This window comes from Sipha flava, unplaced genomic scaffold, assembly GCF_003268045.1.
Source record: "Sipha flava isolate LNK unplaced genomic scaffold, YSA_version1 256_pilon_pilon, whole genome shotgun sequence".
Classification (NCBI taxonomy): domain Eukaryota; kingdom Metazoa; phylum Arthropoda; class Insecta; order Hemiptera; family Aphididae; genus Sipha; species Sipha flava.
Genome location: NW_020272909.1, coordinates 86,114 through 102,615, shown reverse-complemented (window position 1 = coordinate 102,615; position 16,502 = coordinate 86,114). Strand labels below are relative to the sequence as shown.

At 27.4% G+C, this 16,502-nt stretch overlaps 1 protein-coding gene across 1 annotated transcript in view; it reads left to right on the top strand.

Moving 5' to 3' along the window:
* Positions 1 to 2,774: 2,774 nt before the first annotated feature.
* Positions 2,775 to 16,502, top strand: part of LOC112684717 (zinc finger MYM-type protein 1-like) — a 62,188-nt gene continuing 48,460 nt past the window's right edge. The window contains exons 1-3 of the mRNA XM_025556366.1: positions 2,775 to 2,803; positions 3,173 to 3,322; positions 3,412 to 3,594. Of these exons, the coding sequence (XP_025412151.1) occupies positions 2,775 to 2,803; positions 3,173 to 3,322; positions 3,412 to 3,594 (362 nt within the window). The remainder of the gene's footprint in view (positions 2,804 to 3,172; positions 3,323 to 3,411; positions 3,595 to 16,502) is intronic.

Here is a 16,502-nt window from a genome sequence, read left to right as displayed (position 1 = left end):
TATATTGGCTGTATATTGTAATATGTTATTTTTTCGCTGTTCTTGTAAATTAAAGTGATAAAAAAAATATTCAATATCGAATATAAACGGTGATTAAAACTTATATTAAAATTATTTCATTTGTTTTCCAAAAAATATTAAAAAATAATCTAAAATAATGAAAATTATAAAAAATACGTCATACATAATTTTATCAATCAAATATACATAGACTGTTAACGTTATTATACGAATCACCTGACCAAAAATTTTATTTCTAAAACATAATTCATAATAGCCCTTTATATTTTGCAGAATATATACACACATATTTATATACATAATACTATTATTACTTAGATTGGTAATATTTTAATTTTGATAGTAATTAAATCTTCTATAAAATAATTTACCATATTTTTCAACACCTTTGTGCAAGGTTTCTAAGAACATATTTTGAAAATTTAAGTTTTTTAACATTATATTGAACTTTTAATACAGTTTTTTTAATAAATTGTTTTTTATGATAAATAATATAAATTAAAAATTTGAATAATATAGAATAATAATACTAATTGAATGTATTTAGTGCAAATGTATACATTTTTTGAATATTTATCAGTTGGGTGTCTATAGGAGAATTATAATACAAAATTAATTCATATAAAACACAATTTGAACTGAATGAATACTTTAAGAAAGAAAATACTTTTTAATAACTGAATTATAGCCTATATCATGTGAATATGTTATTTAAAATAAAAAAAGCACACTTTTTAAATGAAAATAAGTGTACAATTATTATAGGATTAACTTATTAGATTTTTAAATATTTGAAAATGTATAAAAATATTTTTTGTTGGGATAAATTGTTTTAAAAAATATACATTATATCTCTTTTTTATTCACAAAAATGACATATATTTTTTTAAATATTACTTTTTTTTTCATATTTGTATTTACTTAATGTTTTCAAAAGCTCACTTTCTCGCATATTATTATAATCCATTGCCGACTCTTTTTAATTTGGTTTGCGTAATACCACCACTATGTATAGAATAAGCAGAAATACAAATTAAAATAAAATATATTCATATTTCTAACGCAGAAATTAGTATTTAGTTCGTAAAAACCAATATTTTATACTGGTATATAATGCGTTTAATTATAAACATAATAATCAAATAATATAAGAATATTGTTTTGTGAGAGGAAGAAAATAATTGTGTTCCACTAGTCAAAAGTTTCACTTATATTTTAATAATAAGTCACATGAATATGTGCACCGTTGTTATTTGTTTATATAATAACGCCATAAATTAATGATATTCTATCAAGCATGTATTAGTTTTATAAAATTTTGTTATCAATAGCACAGAAATCGTTTACATATGTAATTTTTACGATAAAAAAACTTATTTCACTTCAGAATTGAAAAAAAAAATTAAAAATTATACGCATAGCACTATATTGATTTAGAAAAATTTAACCGCTAACATAACCAGAAGGTTTTCTATGCAAATCTTCTGCAATCAGACTAAAATTAAACACATACACAATTGATGCATATGGCAAAGTTGTAAAATTTCTGAAAGAAAAAAAGCTAATTTCCACACATACCAAATCAGAGATAAAAATCTTATCGCATAGTAATAAGACACCATCACCACTCCACATACATTGACATGATAAAAGAAGAACTAAAACTCAAAGACTTCACTATGAGAAATATCACTAATATCTTACACAGTCAAACCAAAATACCTGTCTCTTTTTTTTGTCGACTTAGAGCCTTCACCAATAAACAAATATATTTTTAAAATAGACTCACTCTACCATACTAAAATAAAAATTGAGGAACCTCGATCGAGACGAAACCTTGTTCAATGTACACGTTGCCAGTCCTATGGCCACACTCAAGCGTACTGCATCATATGCCTAGATGTGTGAAATGTGGTAATAACCACCTATCGAGTGAATGCAATAAAGTAATGACACTCGTGCAAACTGCGCTCTTTTCAACCTGTCACACCCAGCCAACTATAGAGTTTGTCAAGTTCATAAGAACCTCCAAAAATTTCACCTAAGCACCACGTCCAAAGCCACTTTTCAGGCTCAAAACTCCAGACTAAACTTCTTCTCAACATCAAACTCTTCAAGATACACAGTTCACCAGTCAGCGCCGAATCAACTCAACAGTAACGTCAAACCAACCTACACCCATGCAATCCCCAGGAAAAATATCACCCCAGATTCAGAGATTCAAAATCTCCCAACCTCACATCCTTCCTAAACAAATTTAAATTACTATTAGCCCCTCTCATTTATTTTCTTACATCACTAATCAACAAAATATTCAGTCGTAATGATTAATAACGCAACAAATATCATCCTCTGCAATGCAAATGGTCTAAATCAGCATAAACTCGAGTTACATAACTTCTTAATTAAATACAGTGTCCACATAGCATTTATCACAGCAACCACCTAACTAAAGCATTAAAACCAAAATGTCCTGGGTATTCAATTTACCGCGCTGATCGTCTGGATGGTTCAGTCCACGCAGGTTCAGCCATAATCATTGCCACCAATCTAATACACAACCTACACTCACAAACCAACCTTCAGTCAGTATCTATCTAAACGGTGGTAAATCATGTTCCCCTAACACTCGCTTCAGTCTACTGCCCCCCCCCCTCAAACCAAAAAATTACCTGCCTAGAATTTTTCTAACTCTTTAGCTTGCTAGGAAGTAATTTTATTGCCGATGGCGACTTCAACGCTAAACATCCATCATGGGGTTGTCGCTCAAGTTCCACAAGAGGTGAAATTCTCCACAAAACCGTCACCGATCGCAATTGGTCACACCTCTCATCCATCGGTCCGACATACTGGCTTAGCCATACCAACAGGCATCCAGATATTCTAGACTTCTTCATACACTCCACCCCTAGCAACTTGTCTCTCTCTATATTTAATATCACTGACTTTTCCTCTGACCATTCTTCGGTTAAACTAGCTATTGACGGTGAAATAAATCAAGTTCTAAAATAACCCTCACTAACTACAAATCCAATCAACTGGGCCCAGAACAAAAACTATTTAAAAATAAATACAAAATTAGGCCTACCTCTTAAAACTGCGCAAGATCTTGATCAAGCATCATTAGCCTTTGTTGAATTGATCCAATCAGCGGCAAAACAGGCCTGTCACTCAAAAACAACTATACAGCATTATTCACTATTTTCGACAAACACCCTCTCCCAGATTACATCAAAGCATTTATTAAGCAAAAAATAAAAGCTTGTGCCAAATGGAAATTTACAGGCTACCCTAACGACAAGTGAACTTTTAATAACCTAATAAACAAACTTAAAAGACAACTTCAAAATCATAAAAATCAAACTTACGATACTTATATTTCTAACTTAGATCCATCAAATGGTTCGCTACTAAAAGAATCCTCAATTACATTGAACCCATTCCTCTACTCCGCCGCTCTGATAATTCAAAAATCATGGACGACCCTGAAAAAGCCAACGTCTTTACTGAACACCTTGCTACAGTATTTATGCCAAACGATATTCAAACAAACCCACAGCACTCTTCTAGAGTGTATGACTTTTTAGAAAGCTCAGTACTACTTTCTATGACAGTAAACCCCACTACTCGAAATGAAGTATTAACCCATATAAAATGCTTAAAAAAACAGGAAAGCACCTGGATATGACCTTATTATAGTACCATTCTTAAGTCAGCTACAGCATAAAACAATAAAACTATTATATATATTTAACTCTATATTTCGCCTTTCCTACATGCCATCTGGAAACATGCCCAAATACTACTTATTCACAAACCAGGCAAACCTTCTGAAACTCCTTCCTCCTACCATCCTATAAGCCTTCTCCTAGTTCTAGGGAAACTATTTGTAAAACTACTCCTGAAAAGAATTTTAATAATTTTCACAGTTAACAAAATTATTCCCGAATTTCAATTCGGTTTCAAAAAAATACACTCCACGATCCATTAGCTGCACAGAGTTGTTGACCACATATCGCTGGCATTCGAGAGCAAACAAGTTTGCATTTGAGTCTTCCTCGATATTGCACAGACTTTCGACCGTGATTGGCATCCAGGCCTTCTCTTCAAACTTAAATCATTCTTACCCGTTCCGTATTATTTACTAAGAAAATCATACCTAAACCAAAGAACATTCATCACAAAAATTAACGGTACCTTTTCTCACTCTCAAATAGCGACAGCAAGTGTTCCACAAGGCAGTGATATAGCCCATTTTCTTTTCAATGCCTTTACCAGTGACTTACTATTAAATCCAAACACTCTATTAGGTACATTTTTGGACGAAACTGCTATTCTTGCTATCAATAACCATCCTAACCAAGCCACTCAAAAAATCTAAAAACCACTTATCTGAGCTAAACATTTAGTTTCACAACTGGAAAATCAACGTCAATCCAGCTAAATCCTCTCAAGTCACCTTCACCCTACGCCCTCCAACGTTTATCAATGATACATAAATACCCTCTCACACACAAACTAAATACCTGGGACTAACGCTTGACAAACGCCTCACTTGGGCTCCTCATTAAAAAAACAAACCCAAAACTCTCAATTCGAGACTTCACCTTCTCAGACCTCTACTCCACTCCAAACTCTCCCTCAAAACAAAACGTACAATATACATGGCTCTTCTGAGACCTATCTGGTACTATGATATCCAAATTTGGGGCTTAGCAAAACCGTCCAACACCAGAACAGTACAGGCTTTTCAATCTATTTCTCTACGATTAATAACAGGAGCTCCTTGGTACATCACTTATGACTCACTACATAAAACTTTAAACAATCTTGCTGCACTTACATAAAAACACACAAAACTTTCAATATTCACACAAATCTTATAATTACTAACCTTTCATCAAAAAAAAAAAAAATCCCAGGAAACCCACCCAGATGCCTCAAAAGAAACTGGGCAGGGACCTACTCTCTTCTTAAAACATTTTCCTTTGGGGTGTCGTTAATGGGTGATTTCCCCTTCCCGTCATTCTAAAAAAATATCCAATTTACTGATTGTATAACTTGTAAATACAAATAGTAAATATAATTTTTTTTCAAATAAAAAAAAAAAAAAAGAAAAGCTAATAATAATTTTGCGTAAATAAAGACAAAGTGAGTTTTAATAATAATTACTTAAAATAAGATATAATACTTTAAGTACAGTATATGTATAATACCATTATTTTAGATTGTGATGGATATAGATAGATAGATTAGATGTTGATTTTATTACACTAAACGATAAATAGATACAATTTTTAATTTCTGTGTCATGCATCTAATTTTAAAACTAATTTGTTAATAGCATTGAACCAAACAACTTATGTAAATTCATCGTCTTAGGGTATCGCGATCACATGATAAGTGTTAAATTACGTTCAAGCGATTTTGAGTCGAAAAAGAAACGATTTCAAATGTATTGTCTCTACTTTGAAAGAAAGCTTCAAGGTTTAAAATTAAAATAATTTTTATATTAAGAAATATAATGCTAAATCTATATATATATCGAAGTAATAAAATTGTTATTGAATTTTAATTATTTAAAAAAAAAAAATTATCTATTCTCAAGTTATAATTAAAATAACAAAAATACGTGAAGATCTTCATCTACATAAAATCAATTTACATGTCGTCAAATTAATATACAAGAATATGAAATAGTTAAAAGTTTTTTGTTGAAAAATACGTTTTTATAAGTATTATGTGTAAAATAGTTTTAAATGTATACATTTTATTTTAATATAAAACCGTAAAATACAAACAAAATATATGATGATCAATAATATTATTTATGAAACTCCCAATATGATTCATCAACTGTTCTGTAAATAGTTAACAAGTCAGATAATATTTGGATTAATTTTAAAACTAAATGACTAAAATACTACTTCTACTAATTATAAATTATTCGATTTTACACGAAGTATAATTTCACATAATTAGACTATTCGTGTATATTTTTAGGTCGATAATTTAAAAAAAAAAAAGGTTTTATAGTTTTATTGATCGTATTTTTATTCAATAATATGAACTGTCTATATAAATCAATCATAACTATACAACGTTTAATTAAAAAACCCTGTAAGGCTATAGTAGTCGAGTTCTATAGTAATCAGAGTTGGTGAAAATAACGGAGAAGGGGTATTTTTAAAGGGTGCACGTTGAAATATTTCGCACGTGGAATAACGGCGATTCACTGACAATAATATCTCGCGTGTCACAACCAGAGTCAGCCAATCACGGTATCCATTCTTCTTAATGATATAGTAGTATTTTACGGAACAAAATTCACCACCTCGTGATGTTTTCTGGATAACTATGATGAATAGTACAATAACTTTATTTATTGATTGGTATTTAGGACTTGATGTTCGCTAGAAAATAAATATTACAGCTGAGTAGAGGTTTTTGTTTTCTTAGATTATGAAGAAAACGAATATTTTATATTATTTGCGTATAAAACTCGGTTCGCAAGCCGCTTCCATAATAAATATGACGGGTTGTTCGATGGCAAAATTTAAATTGATAAAATACGCTATATTTTCTTAAATAATAAAGAGCTTTATTAATCTAGTTATATTCATCGATCGAACGATAAATGTTTAATAAAATATAGATACTCGCTTAGCCTTCATATGAAAATTAAATTAGTGTCGTTGCGTTACGTGCACAATAGATGGGAGACACGACAAATCGATCGACGGTAGACGTGGGTGTATTTATGTAGGCAGATACATTATAATTTATACACGTATACTAATATAGTAGATATAGTGTTATATAATGTACATAGATACACGAAGTGACAAAATCATAAAAAAATACACATTTGTTTATTAACAGACGAAAATATTAACTGATACATACACAAACCCATTAAACCATTAATGTAAAGCGTTGTGTGCCAGTGATTTGTTACACCACTACCCGTTTGCTTTCTTTATTATCCAGATGATATGAAACGACATAATTAACGCACGCTGCCGTTATAATGGCCTATTCAAACGTGTAATATAATGTTAGGGGATGCTGTGCAACATTGACCCCCATATCGTTTTATTCGTACATAATTAAATGAAAAACTTAATAATAAATGTAATCGTAAGTGCGATGCGCATAGAAATTATACTCTAACCGTTTAGAGATAGGATCCGTTGAATAAAACAGATCGAGAAAACTTATGCGAGATTTACGAAACACGTTTCGTTTATTTAAAAAAAATAAATAATATACTAACACATCTCTGGATTATGTACTGTATTTTAATAATTCTGATATAAAATATAATAATATTTTATTGTATTAAAATAATATTACATGCGTTTATATTATTTATAATTAACAGTCTATACATTAAAGATTCTGTGACTGTTTTTTTATTTCAATTGTTGCGAATACATATTTGTTTTTAGAGTTTTTTTAATTTGAATATATGAGTATACAAAGACTGGGAAGATATATCACATGGATGTTGCAAATCGTCAAAAGTAACTGTTTTCATTTTTTAATTTTTTTTTACAATTATATTTGTTATGTATTTGCATATAGCTGGATATAATAGGTGTATACGAATATAAGTATTTACAGCCCATGCCTGTGGATAATGTACTGTGATTCAATGACTCTAATATATAAAAAAAAAAGAAAGTTTTTGGCACACCAAATATCTGGTGAAAAGCCATTTAAAGGCGGAAGAGAACGAGAACATTATGTGTTTATTATCGAAATTTATAAAAATTAGTATAAAAAACACTAAGTTAATGTTAATATTCACAGCGTATGAAAACATTTATGGTAATGCATTTGAAATCAAAGTCTAACAAAAACCTAATGGAAAATTGCATCACATTTTTGTATAACTATTATACATATATGCTCTACAATAGCATTTAACGAATAAGGACAAATGGACATAAATATATATATATATATAAATATATATTTATAAGTTATAAAACCATTGATATTTTATGTTCATAATATAACTAATATTATCCTAGCATGATAACAAATCTTATCGAATATTATCGTTTTGGCAATAGGTACCTTTTATATCAATATATATAACTTATTGTTTTTTACATTTTGTAATAATTATCACACATTATTGAAACACAGTGATCAGTGTTGGGATTTATCTAGATAGATTTTTTGACATCTTTTATCTTATCTAGATAAATAATGCTAAGTTATCTAATTACTTATCTAAGATAAAATTTTTACTTATCTAGTTAATTGTCTGTATTCTTGCCAATATTAGAGTTATTTTTATTCTTGTACGGAGACGAATCCAACAAATCAGAGATTATCAAAATCGATCCAGCCGATTTTGAATTATAAATTCTGTAAATAACCTGACTTTCTTTTATACATATAGATTTTGTATTCATTATCATGATTCGTGTATTATTAATAAGTAATTATTATTTCTTGGTATTTCATTTTATTTGTATTTTCATGTTGGGAAAATATTTTTGGTATTTTTAAACTTAATTTCTTATTTTTCCATGAAAGTTCCAAATATAGTAGGTATTTGATTTTAGTATATACACGTAACTCATACGCTGAATAGTTATTACTTCACTCTTGGAACCCGTAAAGTCGTAACTAATAAAAAAAATAATGAAAATCATCAAATTAATATTATATGGAAAACAATATTGTTAACTTAAAATATTTTTTTTATGTATTATGTATTCATCCTGATACGTACAGACCAATTTTCATTTTTTTTTTTCTGCGTAACATTTAAGTGATTAAGTGTCTTTAAATATTGTACATAATTTATAAATACTGCTTAATAGTACACTAAATAACTACAATAAACATTGAACGCCTGGTACCTATTGATAATAATGCTTATAATCAGAGACGTATTTAAGGGGTGGGCTCATGGGGCCCATGCCCCTCCCCCATTCACCGTATTTTATACTTTATTTATTATTGTAAGCCATTTTATTTTTCATGCATGGACACATGGTGAAATACTGGAATATCAATATATCATGATAATATGGTACCATCGATTAAACGAATTAGCATTGTATATACCCTGAATACACCTTAATTTACACCCTGAAATAATTATAAAACCTGAAGAAGTAGTTTATACATATGCTAATAAACACCCCAGACGTTTTCAGTTATTGTAATTACAAAAATTATATTTAAAAATATGTTTTATTATAAATTTGTGTAATAAAAGTTTATGTTTCTATCAAACACTTGTATTTTGATTATTTGGTAATCATTAACGAAAGTTTTTTGAGATGAAAAAGTTAAAACTATGTATACTTTGAACTTTTTGTTTGTAATCCCCCCCTTCCAATAAGACATTTCTATATACGCCCCTGATTATAATTGAGTCTTCATAGATATTATCAAAATATAAAATATTTTTTTTTTTATCTAGATAAAAATGAAATTATCTTTTATCTTTATCTAGATGAATTTGGACATATTATCTTTCATCTTTATCTAGGTAAATTTTACATTATCTATTCCCAACACTAATAGTGATACACGAGACACGACAACACACATCTATAACTATGTTAGTTGTTTACAAATTTCATTCAAGTGTACTTGTAAGATGTCATTAATTTTTTTTTGAATGAATATTTTTGACATTAAAATTTACATATTATAATAAATATAATTAACTTATTTATTTTATTTACTGATTTATATTTTTTTTTTTTTGACGTCCAAACGGCCACGTCCAACTGGCTACGTCCATTTGTCCTAGATCAAGCATTTAAATATATGAATTGTTTTTATTTAAAATGTTGAAAAAAATTATACTCTATACGAGTACTTACTCTTTCATGCATTCATTATTAATATAGTTTAATTTCATAAATCATTTTATATTTTTAAGAATAATTAAAGAAAACATGAAAATTACCTCGCGATTAACTAACTATAAATATCACTATATGTACATATTGACATATAATTATATACCTAAATATACTTAAATTAGTATAATATTTTTGGAATATTTTGATAGCTATATTTTCACGCATATTTTGGCATTAAGTGTAATAGGTTATGAAAAATGATAAAAAAAGAAATGTTTATAATATGGTATTTGTTGCATTATATAGTATAGTATTATGGTATTGCGATATACAAACACAATTATTTAACACTAATATGGTAAGAATGGAAAATTCAGAAGTATGCTTCAATATTATTTGTATAGACCATTTATTTTTTCCTTTAAAATCGTTTATTTATGACGTGCCAATTTACTTATGCCTACCAAAATACAATTAATATTTTTTAAAAATATTTGACTTTTCACTTGATTTGACAACATTTGTAATATTTGGATGCATTATTTTGTGCATCATTTAATGCATATTTTTGATATTATCAAAAGTGGTTATCATAAAAAGATTGGATAAGATGATTCCAATTGAATTGTTCTTACAATTCTTATTGTTATTGTTACTTTGTATAATAAAATAAACGATTGTCTTACGGGGTTACTGTAAATTGCGGTCCATTTTTAATTTTTTATGTAAACTGTGGCCTGGCTATATTTTATATACATGTAAATTGTGGCCTGAGTATATTTTATACATACGTAAATTGCGGTCTGGATATAATTTGTATTACCTACTCAAATATTTTTTTATTTATAAGTAATAATTACGTTTAATCAACTTTACGACTGGAGTAATTAAATATTAGACATCAGCATTTTTTAATTCAAAATGAATAATTCTAGATGGCCTGGTAAACATATCATCAACAGCTTTTTATTTAAACTGTTGTTAAGTTTCTTACGATTATTATTTGTTCCGAATTTTTAAAATGACTCATGTGATCTTTAAAACTATCTATACAAATATTATTATCATTAAATTTCAAAAAACACTTACACGTTTTAACTGTGCAACACCAGCGCTGAATATCATTTTTTAGCATTTTGTGAAAACGAATTTGAAACCATCAACTACTTTCAACGTTTTATTCCTTTCACTTTTCATAACGTCAATTTTTATTAAATTGAAAAAAAATGCAAACTTTAGACTGGTTATCATAGGTGGACATTTGGTTGAATTTTTTTTTTTTTTTGTGGAGGGGGCTATAATAATTCAATGTAAAATAATCCGCTGAGGTTTCGCCTCCACACCCCCTTCCATGCACAAATAAAATGTATTACTTTTAAAAATATAGATATGTTTAAACTGTATTAAAAAAAAAAACACTAAATAACTAACGTATATTTAAAAATATTTATTATTTTATTTTAATGACAAATATCTATTTATATCAGCAAAGATATTCAAAATACCATCACTTTTTATATTTTTCAATATACAGTATTGAAAGATCGCTGAACTTTTCTTGAACAAATGATGTCCTTAATCGAGTTTTTATTTTTTTCAATACACTGAAAATTCTTTTGCAAGTAGCCAAACTAATTGGTATTGTTAATGCTATTGTAAATAGTTTTTTTATTATTTCCTATTTAACGATTTTCAAAAAAACGAGCAGATAATTAAAAAAACAACGAATAACATTTCTAACAAAGTTTTGATTTTGGAGGGGCTATTAAAATATTTGGGGAGGGCTAAGCCTATGTCCGCCTATGTTGGATAAGACTATAGAACAACGTAAAACCTCGTGCGTAAGGTCATCGATCAAATGCACACTGGCTGCTAGTAATATATTATAATAGTGAACATATTATTATCTACATCGATCAATCAGAGATTAATACTTATCTTTAAATTGTACAGCTGACTAGAAATCGGAATATCTCTGGCCACAATTTACGTACGTTTCAAATATATCCGGGACGCAATTTACGTAATATATAACTATGACCTTTTTTGAGGAACGCAATTTACCGACTCCGGTCTTATTGGTGTTAAGAACCCCTGTTATATTAGTTAGTAAGCAGCATAGTATTATGTATATTATATTATAATTATACGTGATTGTTTGTGTCACCACTATTCTGTGAATTAGCATCGCATTTGAGACCGGGTTGTAAGGAATGTGCTGAAACAACCCTTTTGGATCACACACAGAGTACCCGGGTCCCGATTGGCGAGTCAGTCGTTTAGTGCGAATGCCTGTGAGCAGAAGCTCGTCTTAAATTTAATAAACTTTATTTTCGTTTAACAAAAAGATATTTTTCCTTTCGCACCAGTACCTTTTTCTTTTATTATATTTTAAATATAATAAGTTGTGCAAAACTCAAGTTCGTGCACAACATTGGCATTTTAATATGTCATTCTATCGTCGTTATATGAAATCTAGAAACTAATCAGGTAGCTGTGATAACTTTAAAATTTAATTAATCTGGACAACGATGGTTGTAAATATAATCTGGCCATTCAAATATTTATAATATATATTTTATGGACAGAATTTTGGTGACCATTCAGAAGTTACACGTTCAGTATTTTTAAATCATCCAAATCCAAAATCCAATATAAATATTATTATAAATAACACTATATTACGAAAATACCAATCAGAGAAGTTTTATCATTTTAACTTCTATTGTTTAATAACACCCTCAAATATGGTTATCAAGTTTTGAGTATACCACGTATATATTAATTTCAAGATCCTATTATTTTTATGGTTAAATGCGTTCATTTTATTTCATTGATTTATTCAGAATATTTTAAAACGTATTAACTTCATAAAATTGGAATAATAATAATAAGGGCTACTATGTTATTCACTAACCAAAATAAGTACAAACTATTTTTATGTGCGACTGTTAGTGCCAACATTATAAATAGACTACGCATTAATTATGTATATATGTACATGTTTGAAATTTCGCATACGTCTTTTATTTTTTCCGAGCATTGGTAAAATAAGGAGATTCCAGTCAACAATATGGTATAATAAACGTTTAATTATTTATTATTGATAATAATGGAGTAGCTGGCCTTAGAGGTATACCGGACTATAATTTTAATTCCTTTGACGTTTCAAAATTTCCTTCCCGTAATATAATGTTTTTTTAAATTATTCATAATGTTGCCTTGCCTTTAATCTTAAATTGAACTATAAATATTACAGATTATTTTGTCATGAATGGGAAAATATTGTACGGTCGTAATATCAAAATGTTTGATAGGTAATATTAATAATGATAGTTAATCATAGTAAAATAATAATCTATTTGATGAAATTATAATTTAATATTTAAATTAATAAGAAAGTAATTTAAATATAGAAATAAAACTAAATAAATGCTTATTCTATTATATTATTATATGTGACGGCTGGTTTTGAATTAAAATTTCATCGTTAGGCATAAACGTAGTCAATAAAACTGTGACTAATGTAGATGTTTTGTACGTATCTGAAGATGCATTTTTAATTCGAAATAGGTCGTACTTTACAAATATAATAATCATCTGCACATTTCTGAGTAATGAATTTATCGAGAAAAATAGTGTTTTTAACTAATTAATTTCATATTTTTGAGTATACTATCAAATAAATGGCATCAAATTAGGAAATATTAACCGATTAAGAGAAAATACAATAAATTATTTCACAACAAGCAACAAGTATAGATGAATATTTTAGTTTCCTATGTTACATCTCTAACCCCTTATACCCTTCAACTAAATTGAGCATTTTGCCGAATAAAACACGATTGCGTACATTCGTTATTGGCGATACCTTCTTAAGCTACACGATTGCGTAAGAAGTTTTTAACGTTGATGCCAATTTTCATACAAGTATTGTATACACAACATGTATATACAAGGGAACTTAAAAAAGTTAGTGTATACTTTGAGTTTTATTGCTTTTATTACCTATGTTTATTGTTAATGGTATCAAATATATCAGATATAACGAAATTTCGTTATTTCCGTTATATTATACGGTATTTTTCGAGTGTCAGTAAAAGTAGTAGGTTATAGATGTCAAGGAATACAAATGTAAGCATTTTAAAATAATTTATTAACAATAATTTCATTCAATTTCATCACTTTAATTTTATTTAGTTATCCTCATTTTATTTATTATTTTTTTATTAATTAATTTTATGAACTATTATTAGTATATTTATTAGATATAATACGGTAAATTGAGTAAATTTGACAACATTGCATACAATTTCAAACGCAATCATGTTTATTTATTTTTCTTACCCACCTTTTTGTTACCCATCTACAAATGTATGCAATTGTATTCTACCTATCATGCCACGGATGTTTATACAAAAAATATTATTCCATATTCTTAACCGTTAAGTATTTTTTTAAATTTTTATTCTTTGACTATATATTATATTATATAATATATTTTATAATCTTATTTCAAAAAAATAAAAAAATAAAAAATTACAGAAATAATAATACAACAGTAATATAAAAACCTCCTTCTATAATCTAATATTGTTTTATAATTATCACGAAAAAGAGGTATCCTTTTTTGTTCAAATCTGGCTATTACTTAATTTAAAAATTTTAACTTATATGTTCTCACTTTGATATTATGTGCATTTTTACAAATTTCTGAAAACTATCAAAAACTCCGTAAATATATATCTCTAAAGAGCTATTCTTTTTCGACATCTGATTTATAAACTTGCTACATAAATCATAAATTCTCAATATTTAGAAAGATGATATGCATATTTTTTTTCAGTGTTGCATATACATTTTTATTGAATAAAATATGGATTATTTAAGTTAAAAATATTTGTGAATAAAAAATATAATTAATATTAAAACATGAGTACTAATTATTTTGAAATACTTGAATGTATGGATGTGATTTATATGGGAAATAAAAAAGTCAACAGATAAAGAGTGGTACGCAATTTATTTTTAAACGAATTACAGACATAAAACATGTTAACAAAAGCTGGTCAAATAAGAAAGTTCCCATAGGAAAGCGGAAAACTTTTACTAAACACGAACAACAAACTTATTGTTGTGAGTAATTTCGTTTAAAAATTGCTATAATATGTCAAATGCAATCATATGAAAGTAAAGTTTCAGCTTACTAATAAATCTGTCGCATCGATTCTACTGATTTTACAATTCCATTTCTCAAGCAATAAATATATATCTTGAAATTACATATATACCTTTTCATTTTAACTGTACGTAATATTATTGTTCTTCCTGGCCAAATTATTTATTGTAAGACTTTTCTGTAGGTACACAAAGTGCATTTGTTAATGAATTTCAAAGAAACATAAATTTTATTCTCGGTACTCGCTGTGATTATTTAATACGCTTATATTTTTTCTACAAATAATTGTTTAGTAAATCTTAGTAATATAGTAAAAACTTGAACCAAATTTTTTTTGGAATTGAAAAAAATTTATATTTTTAAATTTTTTTTTGAAAAAATGTAAAATTATTAGAACTTATTGGTTAAAATTTGATTGATGCATATACAATTATTATATTTTTTTTTATAATTACGATTTAATGATTTAAATTATTTTAAAAAGATTTATTTACATTTTCAGAAATTAATACTATATATATTTATATATATTTAAGTAAATAATATATCAAACAAATTTTTATTTTTAAATTACTAATTGGTAATATAACCTCAGATTAACCATAATAATATTTCTCCTAATAAATTAACATGAGTCTGTATTAAAATTCTACTAAAATATAAAACGATAATAATTGAATTTATGGTTAAAATATGATTTTTGATTATAGTTATAACATATAGTATTACAGTAAATTATTTTATATACGAGTACATACTTTATATTTATAAATATATATTATTATTTTATTTTATCATAATGCCCTTTAAATAAATAACAATTATATCACAAACTCGTATAATTGGTGATAAATGGTTATATTATCAATAATAGTTATATATGTGATGAATAACAATGTTAATCTGGGAAATGTATACAGTATTTGTAAACGTGAAAAAGAAATAACATAAGTAACATATTTGTTTTAACTGCAGTTAAAAATAGTGCAGTAACTTTCTAAAATAATATCATCATGCATAAACTTAATAATATTATTATATTATGTGCAATGCACATTGTGCATGTATATTATAAACTAAAGTCAAGGCTTTGCACCCGAATAATTTTTTTGGGTTTCGGATTTCGGGGGTTGTGTATATTCGGGTGTTCAAACATCGCAATGCAACATTTAAACAAATTTTTGAGTGTTAATAACCGTTATTATTCGGGTTAATATTGGTTAATCCGGGTGTTAAGTAGTCAAAAAAAATAATATTATTTTTCATTGGTGGAGGGTGGTGGGGAGGCTGAGCCCCCCTCCACTAATGAAATATTTATATTTTTTGTTACCTGTCCATGTAATAAAATATAAATTTCTTATACAACTGTGCAACAGTTTTTTAGACCAAACTATCATTATATTATTATTATTGTTATTATTATTATTATTATTATTATTATTATTATTATTATTATTATT